This window comes from Bufo bufo, chromosome 8, assembly GCF_905171765.1.
Source record: "Bufo bufo chromosome 8, aBufBuf1.1, whole genome shotgun sequence".
NCBI classification, from domain to species: Eukaryota; Metazoa; Chordata; class Amphibia; order Anura; family Bufonidae; genus Bufo; species Bufo bufo.
Window position 1 is genome coordinate 1,004,175 of NC_053396.1, and position 22,024 is coordinate 1,026,198.

The 22,024-nt window shown below is 53.5% G+C and overlaps 2 protein-coding genes across 4 annotated transcripts in view; one reads left to right on the forward strand and one right to left on the reverse strand.

Moving 5' to 3' along the window:
• The first annotated feature begins 713 nt into the window (after positions 1–713).
• Positions 714–21,008, forward strand: STOM (stomatin). Its single transcript, XM_040405623.1, has 7 exons — positions 714–839; positions 15,182–15,285; positions 15,896–15,968; positions 16,067–16,149; positions 16,267–16,470; positions 16,542–16,676; positions 20,533–21,008. Exons 1-7 carry the CDS (start codon positions 797–799, stop codon positions 20,725–20,727), a joined length of 837 nt encoding a protein of 278 aa, XP_040261557.1. The 5' UTR covers positions 714–796; the 3' UTR covers positions 20,728–21,008.
• Positions 21,009–21,150: 142 nt separating this feature from the next.
• Positions 21,151–22,024, reverse strand: part of GSN (gelsolin) — a 29,154-nt gene continuing 28,280 nt past the window's right edge. For all 3 annotated transcript variants that reach the window (XM_040405620.1, XM_040405619.1, XM_040405618.1), the window contains one exon: positions 21,151–21,481. In XM_040405620.1, the coding sequence (XP_040261554.1) occupies positions 21,312–21,481 (170 nt within the window). In that variant the 3' untranslated portion in view covers positions 21,151–21,311. The remainder of the gene's footprint in view (positions 21,482–22,024) is intronic.

Below are 22,024 nucleotides of genomic sequence, written 5' to 3' on the forward strand. Positions count from 1 at the left end.
ATTGTTTCAGTTCTGTTACATTGTTGCTATCAGTTCTGTTACATTGTTGCGATCAGTTCTGTTACATTGTTGCGATCAGTTCTGTTACATTGTTGCTATCAGTTCTGTTACATTGTTTCAGTTCTGTTACATTGTTGTTATCAGTTCTGTTACATTGTTGTTATCAGTTCTGTTACATTGTTGTTATCAGTTCTGTTACATTGTTTCAGTTCTGTTACATTGTTGCGATCAGTTCTGTTACATTGTTGCGATCAGTTCTGTTACATTGTTGCTATCAGTTCTGTTACATTGTTGCGATCAGTTCTGTTACATTGTTGCTATCAGTTCTGTTACATTGTTTCAGTTCTGTTACATTGTTGCGATCAGTTCTGTTACATTGTTGCTATCAGTTCTGTTACATTGTTTCAGTTCTGTTACATTGTTGCTATCAGTTCTGTTACATTGTTTCAGTTCTGTTACATTGTTGCTATCAGTTCTGTTACATTGTTATCAGTTCTGTTACATTGTTTCAGTTCTGTTACATTGTTGCTATCAGTTCTGTTACATTGTTTCAGTTCTGTTACATTGTTGCTATCAGTTCTGTTACATTGTTATCAGTTCTGTTACATTGTTATCAGTTCTGTTACATTGTTGCTATCAGTTCTGTTACATTGTTGCTATCACTCCGGTTGCACAGTTTGCGCGGTGACACCCGGAGGGGCGTGGCGGTGGGCGGGGCCTGTTGCTATGCGCCGCCGGCCGGATATAAGGGCGGCTCCAGGGCAGCTCCAGAGTTATTGCCCCCGGACCGAGCACCATGGCTGACAGAGAGCAGAAGCCGCACCGCGTCGTGGACGGCGGTAAGTCCCTGCTGACCTCCTAGGAGACCTGGGCATGCTGGTGTCTGTAGTTCCCCAGCAGCCTCCCCGCCTGATTCCCACCAGTCACTTTCTTTAGCATGTTGGCTCCATGATGTAACGCAGCGTGTGACCGCGGCGATATCGGAGGGTGCGGTCCTGAGGCGGATATATGATGAGTGTCTGCACCGTGTAAATGGCATCATGGGCACATAACCTGACAGGTGGGGGAGGAATGATCGCAGGAGCCATTACCGATCCCTGTACAGAGGAGGAGATCGCTGTGTGTGATCCTGTCATGTATGAGGATGAATGATCGCAGGAGCCATTACCGATCCCTGTACAGAGGAGGAGATCGCTGTGTGTGATCCTGTCATGTATGAGGATGAATGATCGCAGGAGCCATGACTGATGTCTGTCCAGAGGAGGAGATCGCTGTGTGTGATCCTGTCATGTATGAGGATGAATGATCGCAGGAGCCATGACTGATGTCTGTCCAGAGGAGGAGATCGCTGTGTGTGATCCTGTCATGTATGAGGATGAATGATCGCAGGAGCCATGACTGATCCCTGTACAGAGGAGGAGATCACTGTGTGTGATCCTGTCATGTATGAGGATGAATGATCGCAGGAGCCATGACTGATGTCTGTCCAGAGGAGGAGATCGCTGTGTGTGATCCTGTCATGTATCAGGATGAATGATCGCAGGAGCCATGACCGATCCCTGTACAGAGGAGGAGATCGCTGTGTGTGATCCTGTCATGTATGAGGATGAATGATCGCAGGAGCCATGACTGATCCCTGTACAGAGGAGGAGATCACTGTGTGTGATCCTGTCATGTATGAGGATGAATGATCGCAGGAGCCATGACTGATCCCTGTACAGAGGAGGAGATCGCTGTGTGTGATCCTGTCATGTATGAGGATGAATGATCGCAGGAGCCATGACTGATCCCTGTACAGAGGAGGAGATCGCTGTGTGTGATCCTGTCATGTATGAGGATGAATGATCGCAGGAGCCATGACTGATCCCTGTACAGAGGAGGAGATCGCTGTGTGTGATCCTGTCATGTATGAGGATGAATGATCGCAGGAGCCATGACTGATCCCTGTACAGAGGAGGAGATCGCTGTGTGTGATCCTGTCATGTATGAGGATGAATGATCGCAGGGAGCCATGACTGATCCCTGTACAGAGGAGGAGATCGCTGTGTGTGATCCTGTCATGTATGAGGATGAATGATCGCAGGGAGCCATGACTGATCCCTGTACAGAGGAGGAGATCGCTGTGTGTGATCCTGTCATGTATGAGGATGAATGATCGCAGGGAGCCATGACTGATCCCTGTACAGAGGAGGAGATCACTGTGTGTGATCCTGTCATGTATGAGGATGAATGATCGCAGGAGCCATGACCGATCCCTGTACAGAGGAGGAGATCGCTGTGTGTGATCCTGTCATGTATGAGGATGAATGATCGCAGGAGCCATGACTGATCCCTGTACAGAGGAGGAGATCGCTGTGTGTGATCCTGTCATGTATCAGGATGAATGATCGCAGGAGCCATGACCGATCCCTGTACAGAGGAGGAGATCGCTGTGTGTGATCCTGTCATGTATGAGGATGAATGATCGCAGGAGCCATGACTGATGTCTGTCCAGAGGAGGAGATCGCTGTGTGTGATCCTGTCATGTATCAGGATGAATGATCGCAGGAGCCATGACCGATCCCTGTACAGAGGAGGAGATCGCTGTGTGTGATCCTGTCATGTATGAGGATGAATGATCGCAGGAGCCATGACTGATCCCTGTACAGAGGAGGAGATCGCTGTGTGTGATCCTGTCATGTATCAGGATGAATGATCGCAGGAGCCATGACTGATCCCTGTACAGAGGAGGAGATCGCTGTGTGTGATCCTGTCATGTATCAGGATGAATGATCGCAGGAGCCATGACTGATCCCTGTACAGAGGAGGAGATCGCTGTGTGTGATCCTGTCATGTATGAGGATGAATGATCGCAGGAGCCATGACCGATCCCTGTACAGAGGAGGAGATCGCTGTGTGTGATCCTGTCATGTATCAGGATGAATGATCGCAGGAGCCATGACCGATCCCTGTACAGAGGAGGAGATCGCTGTGTGTGATCCTGTCATGTATCAGGATGAATGATCGCAGGAGCCATGACTGATCCCTGTACAGAGGAGGAGATCGCTGTGTGTGATCCTGTCATGTATCAGGATGAATGATCGCAGGAGCCATGACCGATCCCTGTACAGAGGAGGAGATCGCTGTGTGTGATCCTGTCATGTATGAGGATGAATGATCGCAGGAGCCATGACTGATCCCTGTACAGAGGAGGAGATCACTGTGTGTGATCCTGTCATGTATCAGGATGAATGATCGCAGGAGCCATGACCGATCCCTGTACAGAGGAGGAGATCGCTGTGTGTGATCCTGTCATGTATGAGGATGAATGATCGCAGGAGCCATGACCGATCCCTGTACAGAGGAGGAGATCGCTGTGTGTGATCCTGTCATGTATCAGGATGAATGATCACAGGAGCCATGACCGATCCCTGTACAGAGGAGGAGATCACTGTGTGTGATCCTGTCATGTATGAGGATGAATGATCGCAGGAGCCATGACTGATGTCTGTCCAGAGGAGGAGATCGCTGTGTGTGATCCTGTCATGTATGAGGATGAATGATCGCAGGAGCCATGACTGATGTCTGTCCAGAGGAGGAGATCGCTGTGTGTGATCCTGTCATGTATGAGGATGAATGATCGCAGGAGCCATGACCGATCCCTGTACAGAGGAGGAGATCGCTGTGTGTGATCCTGTCATGTATGAGGATGAATGATCCCTGTACAGAGGAGGAGATCGCTGTGTGTGATCCTGTCATGTATCAGGATGAATGATCACAGGAGCCATGACCGATCCCTGTACAGAGGAGGAGATCACTGTGTGTGATCCTGTCATGTATGAGGATGAATGATCGCAGGAGCCATGACTGATGTCTGTCCAGAGGAGGAGATCGCTGTGTGTGATCCTGTCATGTATGAGGATGAATGATCGCAGGAGCCATGACTGATCCCTGTACAGAGGAGGAGATCGCTGTGTGTGATCCTGTCATGTATGAGGATGAATGATCGCAGGAGCCATGACTGATGTCTGTCCAGAGGAGGAGATCGCTGTGTGTGATCCTGTCATGTATCAGGATGAATGATCGCAGGAGCCATGACTGATCCCTGTACAGAGGAGGAGATCGCTGTGTGTGATCCTGTCATGTATGAGGATGAATGATCGCAGGAGCCATGACTGATGTCTGTCCAGAGGAGGAGATCGCTGTGTGTGATCCTGTCATGTATGAGGATGAATGATCGCAGGAGCCATGACCGATCCCTGTACAGAGGAGGAGATCGCTGTGTGTGATCCTGTCATGTATGAGGATGAATGATCCCTGTACAGAGGAGGAGATCGCTGTGTGTGATCCTGTCATGTATGAGGATGAATGATCCCTGTACAGAGGAGGAGATCGCTGTGTGTGATCCTGTCATGTATGAGGATGAATGATCGCAGGAGCCATGACTGATGTCTGTCCAGATCCTTGGTCGCCCTCTGGCCGCAGTGGGGTCACTGGGGCGGTGGGGTCACTGGGGCGGTGGGGTCAGCCGGGCCTCACAGGGAGAGGATCCCACATCAAGTATTACTGAAGTGTTCTCCTGCTCTGGGACTACAATCCCCATCATCCGGAAGGGATAACCCTCACACTTCTGTTAGAGGAATCATGTATGTAAGGTGATAGCGTGTTTATGCAGAACATGTGAGGCCTCCGCCGCCGGCTGTGGAAAACGCCGCCGCACCGTGTAATTATCTTGTTTGGCTGAGAGGGGGGGGGGGTGCGCCAAGGACGATCCCCGGAGACCGCAGCACAGTACTACTACTCCTATCCTGTATGTACGGACAGTGCACAGTACTACTACTCCTATCCTGTATGTACGGACAGTGCACAGTACTACTACTCCTATCCTGGATGTACGGGCGGTGCACAGTACTACTACTCCTATCCTGTATGTACGGGCGGTGCACAGTACTACTACTCCTATCCTGGATGTACAGGTGGTGCACAGTACTACTACTCCTATCCTGGATGTACAGGTGGTGCACAGTACTACTACTCCTATCCTGGATGTACAGGTGGTGCACAGTACTACTACTCCTATCCTGGATGTACAGGTGGTGCACAGTACTACTACTCCTATCCTGTATGTACGGGCGGTGCACAGTACTACTACTCCTATCCTGGATGTACAGGTGGTGCACAGTACTACTACTCCTATCCTGGATGTACGGGCGGTGCACAGTACTACTACTCCTATCCTGGATGTACAGGTGGTGCACAGTACTACTACTCCTATCCTGGATGTACGGGCGGTGCACAGTACTACTACTCCTATCCTGGATGTACAGGTGGTGCACAGTACTACTACTCCTATCCTGTATGTACAGGTGGTGCACAGTACTACTACTCCTATCCTGGATGTACAGGTGGTGCACAGTACTACTACTCCTATCCTGGATGTACGGGCGGTGCACAGTACTACTACTCCTATCCTGGATGTACAGGTGGTGCACAGTACTACTACTCCTATCCTGTATGTACGGGCGGTGCACAGTACTACTACTCCTATCCTGGATGTACAGGTGGTGCCCGGGGCTGTTGTTCCTGCACAGAGCTGCGGTGTTGTCACAGTGGTTTCCCAGCAGCGCAGTCATGTGACTTCCTGGACTTGGCTCCTTTCACAATCACTGCCAGTGGGAACTGTGCGCCGCGGACTTGTGAATACTATGCCAGAAGTACAGTGCAGACTGACACAGGGTGAACAGTAGGTGAAGGGGAGAGGGACTGGAAATAAAACCTACAAGACACAGGAGGATTGTTAGTTCAGCTCCATGTCCCCTGGGGCCACCGGGATCTAGGACACACTTTGTTTAGCGGCCCCCGGGGGGTGAGTCCTATATGTCGGTGGTCCCTGGGGGGGAGGGGGGGAGGGGGGGGAAGAGTCCTAGATGTTGCAAAGCTCCTTTCCTGGAGCCGCTAACAAAGTGTGTTGACAGTGGTCGGTGTTTGTAGGGTGGGGGTTCATAAGGTCGGTGTTTGTAGGGTGGGGGTTCATAAGGTCGGTGTTTGTAGGGTGGGGGTTCATAAGGTCGGTGTTTGTAGGGTGGGGGTTCATAAGGTCGGTGTTTGTAGGGTGGGGGTTCATAAGGTCGGTGTTTGTAGGGTGGGGGTTCATAAGGTCGGGGTTTGTAGGGTGGGGGTTCATAAGGTCGGGGTTTGTAGGGTGTGGGTTCATAAGGTCGGGGTTTGTAGGGCGGGGGTTCATAAGGTCGGGGTTTGTAGGGCCGGGGTTCATAAGGTCGGGGTTTGTAGGGCCGGGGTTCATAAGGTCAGGGTTTGTAGGGTCGGGGTTCCTCCGGTGAGCTGTTGTGTTGGTGGCGGCTTCTCTGGATCTTTCCGATCGCTCACTCCCCGGACGCCATATATTTAGGAGCAGTTTCCCGTTTTCGCTGCGCCCCACTGCCGACAGCACGGGAGGGGGATACGGTGCGGGTGGAGGGGGGTACGGTGCGGGTGGAGGGGGGTACGGTGCGGGTGGAGGGGGGTACGGTGCGGGTGGAGGGGGGTACGGTGCAGCAGTATGGTAATATACTGTAGAATGTACGCAGGTGGGGGGGGGATACGGTGCAGGTGGGGGGGGGATACGGTGCAGGTGGGGGGGGGATACGGTGCGGCAGTATGGTAATATACTGTAGAATGTACGCAGGTGGGGGGGGGGATACGGTGCAGGTGGGGGGGGGATACGGTGCGGCAGTATGGTAATATACTGTAGAATGTACGCAGGTGGAGGGGGATACGGTGCAGGTGGGGGGGGGGATACGGTGCAGGTGGGGGGGGGGGGTACGGTGCAGGTGGAGGGGGATACGGTGCGGCAGTATGGTAATATACTGTAGAATGTACGCAGGTGGAGGGGGATACGGTGCAGGTGGGGGGGGGGGGTACGGTGCAGGTGGAGGGGGGTACGGTGCAGGGGGATACGGTGCGGGTGGAGGGGGATACGGTGCGGCAGTATGGTAATATACTGTAGAATGTACGCAGGTGGGGGGGGATACGGTGCAGGTGGAGGGGGGGGATACGGTGCGGCAGTACGGTAATATACTGTAGATTGTATGCAGGTGGAGGGGGATACGGTGCAGGTGGAGGGGGGTACGGTGCGGCAGTACGGTAATGTGGTCACAAACCGACCTTTCTGATGCGGTCTCCTGTCTGAAGTGGAGTGAGGCGGCCGGAGGTATAGCTATAAAGTCTCCTCGTGGCCTCCGTTGTAATGAGCGGCGCACTTCCTTGTACCAACCTGGCCACGGGGTCTTGGAGGGGCTGTTTGCAGCCTCCTGCCCCTGGATTAGGGCCCATGTACATTCTGGAAGGAGAAGACAGACCGGGGTGTGCTTGGGACGGCATTAATGTCCACGTCATCATGTGGTAAGATGTAAGTGTCAGGTGTCAGCCGGAGCAGGGCGCATGTTCCAGAGGCCCCAGGAGGGATCCACAAGTGTAGTAAAGTGATGTAGCAGTGCCGGTTATGCTCTGACTATAAAGGCGCCACCCCTTGTCCTCTACTAACACATTGACAGGAGTCCTCTAAACCCGGGTCTGTTATGGTCCCGTCACTGTAACCCCTGCAGTCACCTTCGCTGCCTAGAGGAAAGAACGTGGCCCCATGACTGGTTGTGGAGGTTGTGCCGAGCCCGTCTGTGCCTACCCCTCTAAAACTCCAAATGAGACCTGGACAGGGAACCCTAATTCTCCTAAATGAAGTTGTGGCCCCTTTCTCCGAGCCCACTGCTGTCCATTAAATCCCGCACCTGCACTGCTTTATCCTTCTGAGCAGTGACATTGGCTTGCCACCAAGGGGCCTCCACCCAGCTATGGAGGCCACTGCTGTCCCTCTCTCCTCTTGGAAACAAACTGCCAGCAAAACATTTGGGCGCGTTCAGAGGAATTGCGAGAAAAGGCCGAGTCCTTGAGCTCCCAGGGCTGTGGGTACAAACCCAGCAATTCCTAAGATTAGGATCATTCAAGTCTCTGTGCAATATTTGTGATGTTTAAGAAACGTCTTGTCTCCGTCCTCCTTCAGCCTCTCATTAAGAGTCCAAGATCAATAGCCACACAAGGGGGTGAGAGGCATCATCTCTTCCAGTCCCAACACTCATGGAACCAGTTTGTCTTTCCTTGCCATTTCACTGAAGTGGTAGTTGTCAAGAGGACTTGGAAGAGTCCGTCAAACGGGAGATCGAGGCTTTTCCTGACGTGTCTCCTCAGGACCACCCAGTCTCCTGGCTCCCTTCAAGACTGTTGGGATCCGGACTAGATGCAAACGCCTGTTTATGTACCTCATGTAATTGCGCCTGTAGGGCCTGGACATACTCTGACAATGAGCCGGGTGTCATGGCCGATACCAGGGGCCGCCCCAAAGAGGATTTCATAAGGGGACAAACCAGTTTTTCTACTCGGAGTGTACCTGACTGAGAAGAAGGCTACATGTAAGCAGTCAACCCAACTCTTCCCTTCTCCTCCGCGGCCTTCTGAATTCTCAATGTGTGTGCCATTCTTGGCTTCTCCTGAGCTTTGTGGGTGGCCTGGACATGGAAGGCTTGTTGGATGCCTAAGGCCTCGGTCACTGCTTTCCGGATTTCCCTGTGAAGGGTGTCCCCCGGTCCCTTTCTATTACTTCTGGGACCCCATATATGCACGCCACTACCTTCAGAGGTTTCTGAGCGGTGGCTTTTGCAGGAGCATGTGTCACCGGCCAGGCTTCAGGCCATCCAGAGAAGAGGTCACCACACACCTACTCATATACACCTACCTTGGGCAGTTGTATGTAATTAATCTGCAGTCTCTGAAAGGGGTTTGGGGGACTTTGACCGTCCTTCCAGTGTTGTGTCCGGCGCACACCACACAGGCCTGGGTAAGGCAGGCAGCTAAAGTGCTAAAACCAGGGGCTGTCCGACGCTCATCTACTACTGAGCACATTGCAGTTTTTGACAAGTAAATCTTTCCGTGTGCCATCATGGGAAAGGGCCGGAGGTGGGCACATTCGCTCCGCCAGCTGCCACCTACCTCCCCTCTCCGTCTTTTCATGGCCGGTTGCCTGTTTCTGTAGGGAGAGGAGAATATCTGGTGTTATCGGGGCTGGGGTTGTTACGACGGCCCCTAATCCGAGGCTTTCTGGCCGCTTGTTTAGCAGCTTCATCGGCCTCTATTTCCTTTCCCAATGTCTCTGTCGGCCCTTGTTTGGGCCTTCACTTTGACCATGCCTAGCTCCACAGGTTGGAGGAGGCAGTCCATGAGTTCTCTGACTTACCATTTGACGTCAGGAAAGTCTTGGCTTTCCATATAGGACCATAGTCATGGGCAATCCCAAAAGCATATGGTGAGTCGGTATATATAATAGGGGTCTAACCCTTTACACGCTTCAGAGAGTGCCTTCATCTCGGCTTCCTGTGCCGAATGGTGAGGAGGGAGTGGTGCTGCTTTTATTACCTCCTATCGTGTGCCCACCGCATATCCCGTATAGAAGCCTCCAGTCTCTTGATACCTGGATCCATCTACAAAAAGCTCCAGGTCTGCACTAGCAATGGGTTCATCAGACACATGTTCAGATCCCACCGCTTCTTCTGCCATTAAGGCGACACAGTCATGTGCTGCTAAAGATTCCTCTAGTTCTTCCTCATTGAGGGACACAAGGAATAGGCAGCAAAGTGGCTGGGTTTAGGTAGTACATCTCTGAAGGGTGACCTTTGGGGCATCAGGAGGGCACACTGCGCCCGCAGTTGCCTAACCATGCAGATGTGTGTAGGTTGGACTTTGGAAAGAATGCCATGGATGTCGTGCGGAGTAAGCATAGTGACTGGATAACCCAGTACAATCTCGGAGGCTTTGTTCAGCACAAGGTATAGAGCCGCCACAGCCCTGACACTGGGTCCAATCTGGCCGAGTAGTATGCTACAGGTCTCCGTGGTGTCCATGTTCTTGTGTGAGGACCTCGGTGGCATGTCCTCCTAACTCTGTACAGTAGAGTGAGAAAGGTTACCACGGGCCGGTGCGGACACAATGGCTATTCTAAGAGCGTGTAAACAGTTAACTGCCTCTCGTGTGAGTGTAAATGGAGTCCGAGAGGTGCGGTCATAGAGCGGTGGCATTAGACTAGAGGCGGCCCCTATCCATGGTCTACAGTAGGAAACCAGTCCCAGGACTGTAGGTAGTTGTCAGACGTTCCTGGGAAGTGTCATGGCTTCCACTGCCGGTTTCCTTTCAGGTGTCAGGTGTCGAGTTCCTTGGGATATGCAATGTCCAAGAACACAACCTCATCCTGACCGTGCTGGAGTTTAGACTTGGAGGCCTTACATCCCTCTTCTGCTAGGAAACAGAGATAAAGACGCTTGAGAGCAAATTCCTGGATCTGGACAACAGAGGAGAAGGTCCTGGAGGAGCAGCACCGGATTGGGAGGTGGTTGCCATCCCTGCAGTATAGGTGCCATGGCTGCGGTGTACGCTGCGGGGACTTCGGAGCTCCTTGTGGAAACGCACTCCATGGGTATTGTTTCCCTTTGAATGTAAAAGCGAACAAATACTGACAGTCGGGACGTAAAGGGACTGAGAAAGACGCATTCGCTAAGTCAATAACCGTAAAGCAGGCTGAACCATGAGGTATCTGAGCAAGCAGTGTGTGCGGGTCCGCTACAACAGCTGCATTCACAGCCCGGAGCTCATGGACCATGTGTGTCCGGCTGGCCCTTGTCTGTCTTTTTCCTTAGTCGGCTTCAGGGCCCCTGCTTTCAGGAGATCCTGAATACTGACATCCATTGCTGCCTCTCGGGCTATGCTCGGTGCATATTGATTCTGCTGAGGTGGGGTTGCCCCGGCTTGAGTTTCACCAAGACTGGAGGCACCTTCTGCTTTACTCTAGGCCCATGGTGGACCGGGGACCTGGTCCAACTCGGTGTTTGTTTCCAATAGAGGTAGTGGACCAGTGCCCCCAGTACAGCAGTTTCTTCTTCATTGAGGCCGCTAGCAAAAGATACTGACCCGTTCAGATTGTATTGACTATTGGCTTGTAGAGCCTGTAGTCCGTCAGCTCCCAGGAGGTGACTGGTCGGGGTCACGAAGAACGGTGTGAAGGGGCAGCGTATACACAGTGGTTTAGTCAATGATGGGTTTGCCATCTACACCCGCACACTGGATAAAGTCATCCGTTACTCCATAGGGACAGATACGACTGCCCCAGTGTCGAGTAAGAAGCCAAGGCAGCGCCCATCCCCCAGTGTGACTTGCATCATAGGGGCTGGACCAACTTATGGTGTGCATGCCCACTGGGTTACCCCCGTCCTATTGTGGTGGTTGCCTCATAGGGGCTGGACCAACTTCCTCCCCGACTTATGGTGTGCACGCCCACTGGGTTACCCCCGTCCTATTGTGGCGGTGGTTGCATCATAGGGGCTGGACCAACTTCCTCCCTGACTTATGGTGTGCACGCCCACTGGGTTACCCCCGTCCTATTGTGGCGGTGGTTTGGGCCCTTCCTGAGGATGGGACCGGCAGTAGCGTCTGATATGTCCCACATGCTACGACCTCTGTCCCGGTCCTGGGTATTAGCGGTGTATGTCATTATTCCTCTCGGTTTTCCGTTGCTCCTGCTCTACCCCTTGGGGTCCAATCTTCTCCACTCAGGACGGGCCCTTCTGAGCCCCTACCTCATGGGTTCACTCAATCCCTCCACGAATGCAGTACTCAACAACCTCCTATCCAGCATAGGTCTGGGAGTATGGCCCGTGTCGGGCGGCACATTTGCACACGAGCAAAGTACTTTTCCACACTTTCACCCTTCTCTTGGGTCATATCTTGTAGGGTAACCGGCTGCTCTGCCCGTTTCTCCTGTGCCCAGTTAGATATTCAGGGTCAGTATGCCACTCCTGAGGCAGTCGTTTTCAGCCAATCTGTTCCTTCATTATTCATACAGGAATTTTTATGATGACTAGTAACTAGAATGGGACCCAAAGCGTCTCCCGCCTTTGCTTTTACGACTGGTTCTCCATCCTGCCAGGTCCAGCGGTGGGGCTTCTGTCTGATTCGGTTGTCTAACAAATGGCGCTGGCTTTTCCTCGGGGTCTGGTAGCGGCTAATTGGTCAGCTGGACTCCAGGGTCTATATTCTGAGGTGTCAGCTGGGGCATAGCAGTCCCAGGAAGCGCTGGAGTGGCACTCGGTGTGTTCTGATGGCTTGTTGTACCATTCCCCACCGTTCACCCTGCATGTATGGGGGGGGGTCTGCCCGGGTCAGATTGCATCACGGGTGCCTGTGGGCTTAATCGTCGGGCACTCGGGGTTGAGGACTTCCTATCACATGGGATCTAGTTCGGACTGGGTACAGTCCTACCTTGGGTTTGGGGGCACAGCATACCTCACAAGGGTCCCCCCAGCCTGGGTTCTGATTGCCACAAGCATGGCACATCCACCCTCCAGGTCCTTTATACGGTGGAGGCTGAGACTTCTCAGTGCGAGAAACTATCGGACTCTTCAGGGTAAGACATTCATAGGTCACCGGGCCTGGAGAGGCTGGATATTCCTCATATCCTTCTTTACGGATTTCCTCAGCAACCTTTTCCCAGTTTTCTGCAGCGAGCTCTAAGCCTTCATCTATTAGCCATGCCCTACGATCTCTCCTAAAATGTTTCCACCGTTCCTCCCTCGGCCAGTCCTTCTGGTACGCCTAGTCTAGGTCCCCCTCCCACGGCCAGTCCTTCTGGTACGCCTAGTCTAGGTTCCCCTCCCTCGGCCAGTCCTTCTGGTACGCCTAGTCTAGGTCCCCCTCCCACGGCCAGTCCTTCTGGTACGCCTAGTCTAGGTCTCCCTCCCTCGGCAAGTCCTTCTGGTACGCCTAGTCTAGGTCTCCCTCCCTCGGCCAGTCCTTCTGGTACGCCTAGTCTAGGTCCCCCTCTCACGGCAAGTCCTTCTGGTACGCCTAGTCTAGGTCTCCCTCCCTCGGCAAGTCCTTCTGGTACGCCTAGTCTAGGTCTCCCTCCCTCGGCAAGTCCTTCTGGTACGCCTAGTCTAGGTCCCCCTCTCACGGACAGTCCTTCTGGTACGCCTAGTCTAGGTCTCCCTCCCTCGGCCAGTCCTTCTGGTACGCCTAGTCTAGGTCTCCCTCCCTCGGCAAGTCCTTCTGGTACGCCTAGTCTAGGTCTCCCTCCCTCGGCAAGTCCTTCTGGTACGCCTAGTCTAGGTCCCCCTCTCACGGACAGTCCTTCTGGTACGCCTAGTCTAGGTCTCCCTCCCTCGGCCAGTCCTTCTGGTACGCCTAGTCTAGGTCTCCCTCCCTCGGCCAGTCCTTCTGGTACGCCTAGTCTAGGTCTCCCTCCCTCGGCAAGTCCTTCTGGTACGCCTAGTCTAGGTCTCCCTCCCTCGGCAAGTCCTTCTGGTACGCCTAGTCTAGGTTTCCCTCCCTCGGCAAGTCCTTCTGGTACGCCTAGTCTAGGTCCCCCTCCCACGGCCAGTCCTTCTGGTACGCCTAGTCTAGGTCCCCCTCCCACGGCCAGTCCTTCTGGTACGCCTAGTCTAGGTCCCCCTCCCTCGGCCAGTCCTTCTGGTACGCCTAGTCTAGGTCCCCCTCCCACGGCCAGTCCTTCTGGTACGCCTAGTCTAGGTCTCCCTCCCTCGGCCAGTCCTTCTGGTACGCCTAGTCTAGGTCCCCCTCCCACGGCCAGTCCTTCTGGTACGCCTAGTCTAGGTCTCCCTCCCTCGGCAAGTCCTTCTGGTACGCCTAGTCTAGGTCTCCCTCCCTCGGCCAGTCCTTCTGGTACGCCTAGTCTAGGTCCCCCTCCCACGGCCAGTCCTTCTGGTACGCCTAGTCTAGGTCTCCCTCCCTCGGCCAGTCCTTCTGGTACGCCTAGTCTAGGTCCCCCTCCCACGGCCAGTCCTTCTGGTACGCCTAGTCTAGGTCTCCCTCCCTCGGCAAGTCCTTCTGGTATGCCTAGTCTAGGTCCCCCTCCCTCGGCAAGTCCTTCTGGTACGCCTAGTCTAGGTCCCCCTCCCACGGCCAGTCCTTCTGGTACGCCTAGTCTAGGTTCCCCTCTCTCAGCCAGTCCTTCTGGTACGCCTAGTCTAGGTCCCCCTCCCTCGGCCAGTCCTTCTGGTACGCCTAGTCTAGGTCCCCCTCCCACGGGGAGGGGAGGGGAGGGGAGGGGAAGGGAGGGGAAGAGTCCTAGATTTCGGTGGTCCCCAGGGGCTACCGACATCAAAACTCCATGTCCTGGAGCCGCTAACAAAGTGTGTTGACAGCACCCGGGTCGTGTAGGGTCGGGGTTCATAAGGTCAGGGTTTGTAGGGTCGGGGTTCCTCCGGTGAGCTGTTGTGTTGGTGGCGACTTCTCTGGATCTTTCCGATCACTCACTCCCTGGACGCCATATATTTAGGAGCAGTTTCCCGTTTTCGCTGCGCCCCACTGCTGACAGCACGGAGGTCGGAGACGTAGAATGTACGCAGGTGGAGGGGGATACGGTGCGGCAGTATGGTAATATACTGTAGATTGTGTGCAGGTGGGGGGGGGGGGGGATACGGTTCGGGTGGAGTGCCATGACTATATAATGTATGCGGGTGGAGGGGGGGATACGGTGCGGGTGGAGGGGAGATAGGGTGCGGCAGTATGGTAATATACTGTAGATTGTATGCAGGTGGGGGGGGGGGGGGATACGGTGCGGGTGGAGGGGGGGGGATACGGTGCGGCAGTATGGTAATATACTGTAGATTGTATGCAGGTGGAGGGGGGGGGGGGGGGGGGATACGGTGCGGGTGGAGGGGGGGGATACGGTGCTTCCTGCAGTTATGTAACAATGCTCGGTCCTGGGACCGCAGAGAACATGATGGGAGTTATCCTCCGTGTGTAATCTGTGGGGGGAGGGGTCGCTCATTATCAGCCGCTCCCGTTCCTTGTGTAATCATCAGTCACGAGCTGGGAAATCCCCGAGGAGTTCGGCGCCGGTCATGTGACCTCCCCGCTGATTCATCGTCACTGGATTGCAGTGGTTCCAGGATGTTGTCCCCTCGGGGTCACAGGGGGCGCTCCGGCCGGGAATCGCCTCCCGAAGGTCCCAGATATTAGGCCTGATCATGGACCACAGGCCCGGATTCCAGTTGATTACATGTATGATGTAGGGGTCAGGGGTCACTCGTTACAGTGTGTCAGTGGCCGGGTGCTCGTTACAGTGTGTCATCCTCTTCTCCCTCAGAAGATCCGGACACCGGGCTCGGCTGCTGCGGGTGGATCCTGGTGGTCGTGTCCTTCTTCTTTGCCATCATCACCTTTCCTGTATCAGTATGGATGTGTATAAAGGTAAGAGCCCCGCCCACTGCGACCCGCAACCACTGAGGGTGTCACAGCCCTGCCCACTGTGACCCGCAACCACTGAGGGTGTCACAGCCCCGCCCGCTGTGACCCGCAACCACTGAGGGTGGTCACAGCCCCGCCCGCTGTGACCCACAACCACTGAGGGTGTCACAGCCCCGCCCACTGTGACCCACAACCACTGAGGGTGTCACAGCCCCGCCCACTGTGACCCACAACCACTGAGGGTGGTCACAGCCACGCCCACTGTGACCCACAACCACTGAGGGTGTCACAGCCCCGCCCACTGTGACCCACAACCACTGAGGGTGTCACAGCCCCGCCCACTGTGACCTGCCACCACTGAGGGTGTCACAGCCCCGCCCACTGCGACCCACAACCACTGAGGGTGTCACAGCCCCGCCCACTGCGACCCGCAACCACTGAGGGTGGTCACAGCCCCGCCCACTGTGACCCGCAACCACTGAGGGTGGTCACAGCCCAGCCCACTGCGACCCGCCACCACTGAGGGTGGTCACAGCCACGCCCACTGCGACCTGCCACCACTGAGGGTGGTCACAGCCCCGCCCTACAGTAATGATGTCTCTCCCGATTTCAGATTGTGAAGGAATACGAGCGGGCGATCATCTTCAGATTGGGGCGTATTCTGCGCGGAGGAGCCAAGGGCCCAGGTCAGGTTATTACACACTCACAGATAATGAGCTCAGATTCTTAAAGGGCCAGCACCGCCTGGAGCAGAGCAGTCACTGAGCGTGTCCTTCGTCCGCAGGTCTCTTCTTCGTCCTGCCCTGCACCGACAGCTTCATCAAGGTGGACATAAGGACCATCTCCTTCGACATCCCCCCCCAAGAGGTAAGATGTCAGGGGCTGAGTTACAGCCCGAGAGCAGGGGGTGTGCCATTCACTGACTGCAAGCATAGGGAATCAATGTTTGGTTGACGGGGCCGGGGCCCTTTCCCTTCCTTTCAGATCCTGACTAAAGACTCGGTGACGGTCAGCGTGGACGGCGTGGTGTACTACCGAGTCAATAACGCCACCCTGGCCGTGGCCAATATCACCAATGCCGACTCTGCCACCCGCCTCCTGGCACAGACCACCCTGCGGAACGTGCTGGGCACCAAGAACCTGTCCCAGATCCTGTCCGACCGGGAGGAGATCGCACACAACATGCAGGTAGGGGGCGCTGCCGCACAACCCCGACCCCGAGCGCGGGGGACCCCCATAACCCTGTCCTCTCCCCCCAGTCCACCCTGGATGTCGCCACAGACGACTGGGGGATCAAGGTGGAGCGCGTGGAGATCAAAGACGTCAAGTTACCCATCCAGCTGCAGAGGGCGATGGCGGCAGAGGCGGAGGCGTCACGGGAGGCCAGAGCCAAGGTAGTATGACAGCAGCACAGAGGATTTCAGGAGAGGAGTGTGCCGATACTGTGGAGGTCACGGGGTGAGGCTACTTCACACTCACGTTTTGTGCAGATCTGTTGTGTCCTGAAAACGGATCCGTCCCCATTGACTTACATTGTGTGCCAGGACGGATCCGTTCGGCTCAGTTTCGTCAGACGGACACCCAAACGCTGCAGGCGGCCTCCGGAACGGAGGCGAACTGACGCATTCTGAGCCGATCCTTCTCCATTCAGAATGCATTGGGGCAAAACTGATCCGTTTAATGACGCTGAGCCCTGAACGCCAGTGTGAGAGTAGCCTGAGAGTTACATGGTGGAAGGAGCAGGGCCCCAGCAGCACAGAGGATTGCAGGAGTGCGCTGATCTGGTAAGGATCGTCAGAACCTTTTGGACAGTTTCTCGTTAATTTAACAAAATGTTAATAAAGAGACAATTTTAAAAAAAGTGATCACCAGACCCAGTCCTGACGAATCTCAGCAGGGTCTCCATGACGGAACAGCCCCCCGGAGAGGATTGTGCCCACCGACCACTACTCCCCCACGTCCTGTGGAGACCACCGCTACCCAGGAGGCGTATTCACAGCTCCCCCTTATACTGCACACACAGCTGCTCTCACCTCGGTGTCCCCCTCCCCCCCCCTTTTCAGACTGCCGGTCATGTGACCTGCTATTTCCAGCATTGTCCCAGTGCATACCAGTCCTTAGTAGGAAGCCACAGCATTATTGGGCGAGAAGCAGCTTCCGGGAAACGTTCAGTATCTGTTCTGTCCTTAGAATGAAGGGGACACCGCGCCGTCACGGGCATCATTCAACTAAACGCAAACTACAACCCCCACTGTGCAAAAAAAAAACTCAGCGCAGCCCTCCCCTCTTCATTCTATACATACAGCAGGGGCACTGGTTACCAGCAGCCTCCACTAAGGGGCACTCCGTCTGCAGATTATACAGCCACCACAAGAGGGAGCTCACTACACACAGACTATACAGCCACCACTAGGGGGAGCTCACTACACACAGACTATACAGCCACCACTAGAGGGAGCTCACTACATACAGATTATACAGCCACCACTAGAGGGAGCTCACTACATACAGCCACCACTAGAGGGAGATCACTACATACAGGTTATACAGCCATCACTAGAGGGAGCTCACTACACACAGACTATACAGCCACCACTAGGGGGAGCTCACTACACACAGATTATACAGCCACCACTAGAGGGAGCTCACTACATACAGCCACCACTAGAGGGAGCTCACTACATACAGATTATACAGCCATCACTAGAGGGAGCTCACTACATACAGATTATACAGCCACCACTAGAGGGAGCTCACTACACACAGATTATACAGCCACCACTAGAGGGAGCTCACTACATACAGGTTATACAGCCGCCACTAGAGGGAGCTCACTACACACAGATTATACAGCCACCACTAGAGGGAGATCACTACACACAGACTATACAGCCACCACTAGAGGGAGCTCACTACATACAGATTATACAGCCACCACTAGAGGGAGATCACTACATACAGATTATACAGCCACCACTAGAGGGAGCTCACTACACACAGATTATACAGCCACCACTAGAGGGAGCTCACTACATACAGGTTATACAGCCGCCACTAGAGGGAGCTCACTACACACAGATTATACAGCCACCACTAGAGGGAGATCACTACACACAGACTATACAGCCACCACTAGAGGGAGCTCACTACATACAGATTATACAGCCACCACTAGAGGGAGATCACTACATACAGATTATACAGCCACCACTAGAGGGAGCTCACTACACACAGATTATACAGCCACCACTAGAGGGAGATCACTACACACAGACTATACAGCCACCACTAGAGGGAGATCACTACATACAGATTATACAGCCACCACTAGAGGGAGCTCACTACACACAGATTATACAGTCACCACTAGAGGGAGCTCACTACATAGAGATTATACAGGGAGCTCACTGCATACAGATTATACAGCCACCACTAGAGGGAGCTCACTACATACAGACTATACAGCCACCACTAGAGGGAGCTCACTACATACAGATTATACAGCCACCACTAGAGGGAGCTCACTACACACAGATTATACAGTCACCACTAGAGGGAGCTCACTACATACAGATTATACAGCCACCACTAGAGGGAGCTCACTACATACAGACACCACTAGAGGGAGCTCACTACATACAGATCATACAGCCACCACTTGGGGGAGCTCACTACATACATACATATTATACAGCCACCACTAGAGGGAGCTCATACATATTATACAGCCACCACTAGAGGGAGCTCACTACATACAGATTATACAGCCACCACTAGAGGGAGCTCACTACATACAGATTATACAGTCACCACTAGAGGGAGCTCACTACACACAGATTATACAGCCACCACTAGAGGGAGCTCACTACATACAGACACCACTAGAGGGAGCTCACTACATACAGATTATACTGTCACCACTAGAGGGAGCTCACTATATACAGATTATACAGCTACCACTAGAGGGAGCTCACTATATACAGATCATACAGCCACCACTAGAGGGAGCTCACTACATACAGATCATACAGCCACCACTTGGGGGAGCTCACTACATACATACATATTATACAGCCACCACTAGAGGGAGCTCACTACATACAGATTATACAGCCACCACTAGAGGGAGCTCACTACATACAGATTATACAGTCACCACTAGAGGGAGCTCATACAGATTATACAGCCACCACTAGAGGGAGCTCACTACACACAGATTATACAGTCACCACTAGAGGGAGCTCACTACATACAGATTATACAGTCACCACTAGAGGGAGCTCACTACATACAGATTATACAGTCACCACTAGAGGGAGCTCACTACATACAGATTATACAGCCACCACTAGAGGGAGCTCACTATATACAGATCATACAGCCACCACTAGAGGGAGCTCACTACATACAGACACCACTAGAGGGAGCTCACTACATACAGATTATACAGCCACCACTAGAGGGAGCTCACTACATACAGATTATACAGTCACCACTAGAGGGAGCTCATACATATTATACAGCCACCACTAGAGGGAGCTCACTACATACAGATTATACAGCCACCACTAGAGGGAGCTCACTACATACAGATTATACAGTCACCACTAGAGGGAGCTCATACAGATTATACAGCCACCACTAGAGGAAGCTCACTACATACAGATTATACAGCCACCACTAGAGGGAGCTCACTACATACAGATTATACAGCCACCACTAGGGGGAGCTCACTACATACAGATTATACAGCCACCACTAGAGGGAGCTCACTACATACAGATTATACAGCCACCACTAGAGGGAGCTCACTACATACAGATTATACAGCCACCACTAGGGGGAGCTCACTACATACAGATTATACAGTCACCACTAGAGGGAGCTCACTACATACAGATTATACAGTCACCACTAGCGGGAGCTCACTACATACAGATCATACAGCCACCACTAGAGGGAGCTCACTACATACAGATTATACAGCCACCACTAGAGGGAGCTCACTACATACAGATTATACAGCCACCACTAGAGGGAGCTAACTACATTCAGATTATACAGCCACCACTAGAGGGAGCTCACTACATACAGATTATACAGTCACCACTAGAGGGAGCTCACTACATACAGATTATACAGCCACCACTAGAGGGAGCTCACTACATACAGATTATACAGCCACCACTAGGGGGCGCTCTCTGGATACAGATTGTGGAGCAGAGCACTAGTGTTATTTCTTCTCCGCAGGTCATCGCTGCAGAAGGTGAGATGAATGCCTCTCGGGCTCTGAAAGAAGCCTCCATTGTGATCTCAGAGTCCCCGGCCGCCCTGCAGCTCCGTTACCTGCAGACACTGACCACCATTGCTGCGGAGAAGAACTCCACCATCGTCTTCCCTCTGCCCATTGACATGCTGCAAGGAATCCTCGGTGGCCGCAAGTAACGAGGCAGAGACTGAGCCAAAAACCGCAGCCTCCAGATTGGATCTGACGCTATAGCCATTAATCGCCGCCTTCACTCCTCGTTTTTACACTGGTTCCTTTGTTGACGGCCGTCTTCACATTATGTTTAGTCATGTTTAACGTGCCCACAAAGTACATGTTAAACGGATGTCGTACAGTGGAGGCGCCGCACGTCTGCGTCATGTGAACAGCCCCCTATAGATGGCGCTGTAATTAATCGCTGCATTTTATATATTGTGTCAAATAAACAGGTTTCCATATGTGGAGCGTCACCTCCTGTACTGACCACGTATACTCCAGTCACATCCACAGCCCTGCAGAATGGGGACTGCAGCTTTGGATGTGACTGGAGCAGGGGAGAGGTTCTTTCTGGGGGTCGGCAGACTGATGACAAGACGGACAGCGTTGGTTCCAATCGAAGCTTTATTACTTTCACACATCATGAATTACTGGGGGCTTCACCAGAAGGGTGTGGTTATTGCACAGCTAGAGGGGCCTCTACAGTCTCTGGGGGGGGTCCTCATAGGCAGTGAAGGCACATTAGTCGCTGACCGCACGTTACGCATCACATGTTCAGCTCCGCCAGCGCCTTCTCCAGGGGGTCCACTGCCCAGAAGTCGCAGTCCCAGCCCAAGAACCAGCCGGTGAAGGTGGGGGGCTCAAATCCCTGTTTAATAACCGCAATGGGGGTCCGCTTGTCCCTGCTGGAGGGGTCCGACTCAATGTACTTAGAAGCTGCAAGACAGAAGAAGCCACAGGATGGTGAGAGGGGGCCGCCCCTATAGTATAACCTGCCCCCCCACGGTGTAACCTCCATAGCGTATCCTGCCCCCCTTCCCCATAGTGTACGTCCCTACACCCCCATGGTGTATCTAGCCCCTTTCCCCCATAGTTTAGACCCATACCACCCATGGGGTATTCAGCCCCCCCCCCCCTCCCCCCGTAGAAGGTTTTGCAGCTTCTAACGGACTTCTTTCCCAGATCTCTGCTCACTGCTACTGAATAACAGAGGCTCAATCCCTTCCAGACTTCTGCTCGTACAGCTGAGGGTTTGTCACAATGTATCTGTGTAGGTTGTGAGGTTATCAGTCCAGGGCAGAGACTTGTGGTGCTGATGGAGGACTGTCTATGGGGCGGTGCGATAGCCTGTTTGTCTACAATGATACATGGAAGCAAAGCCTCAGCTGGAGACTAGGTCAGGGCCGGGCATCAACCACTTCACACCCCCAACCCCCCTGTCATAGACAGTCTCCAGGGGTAACGCTCCGTACCCCCCCG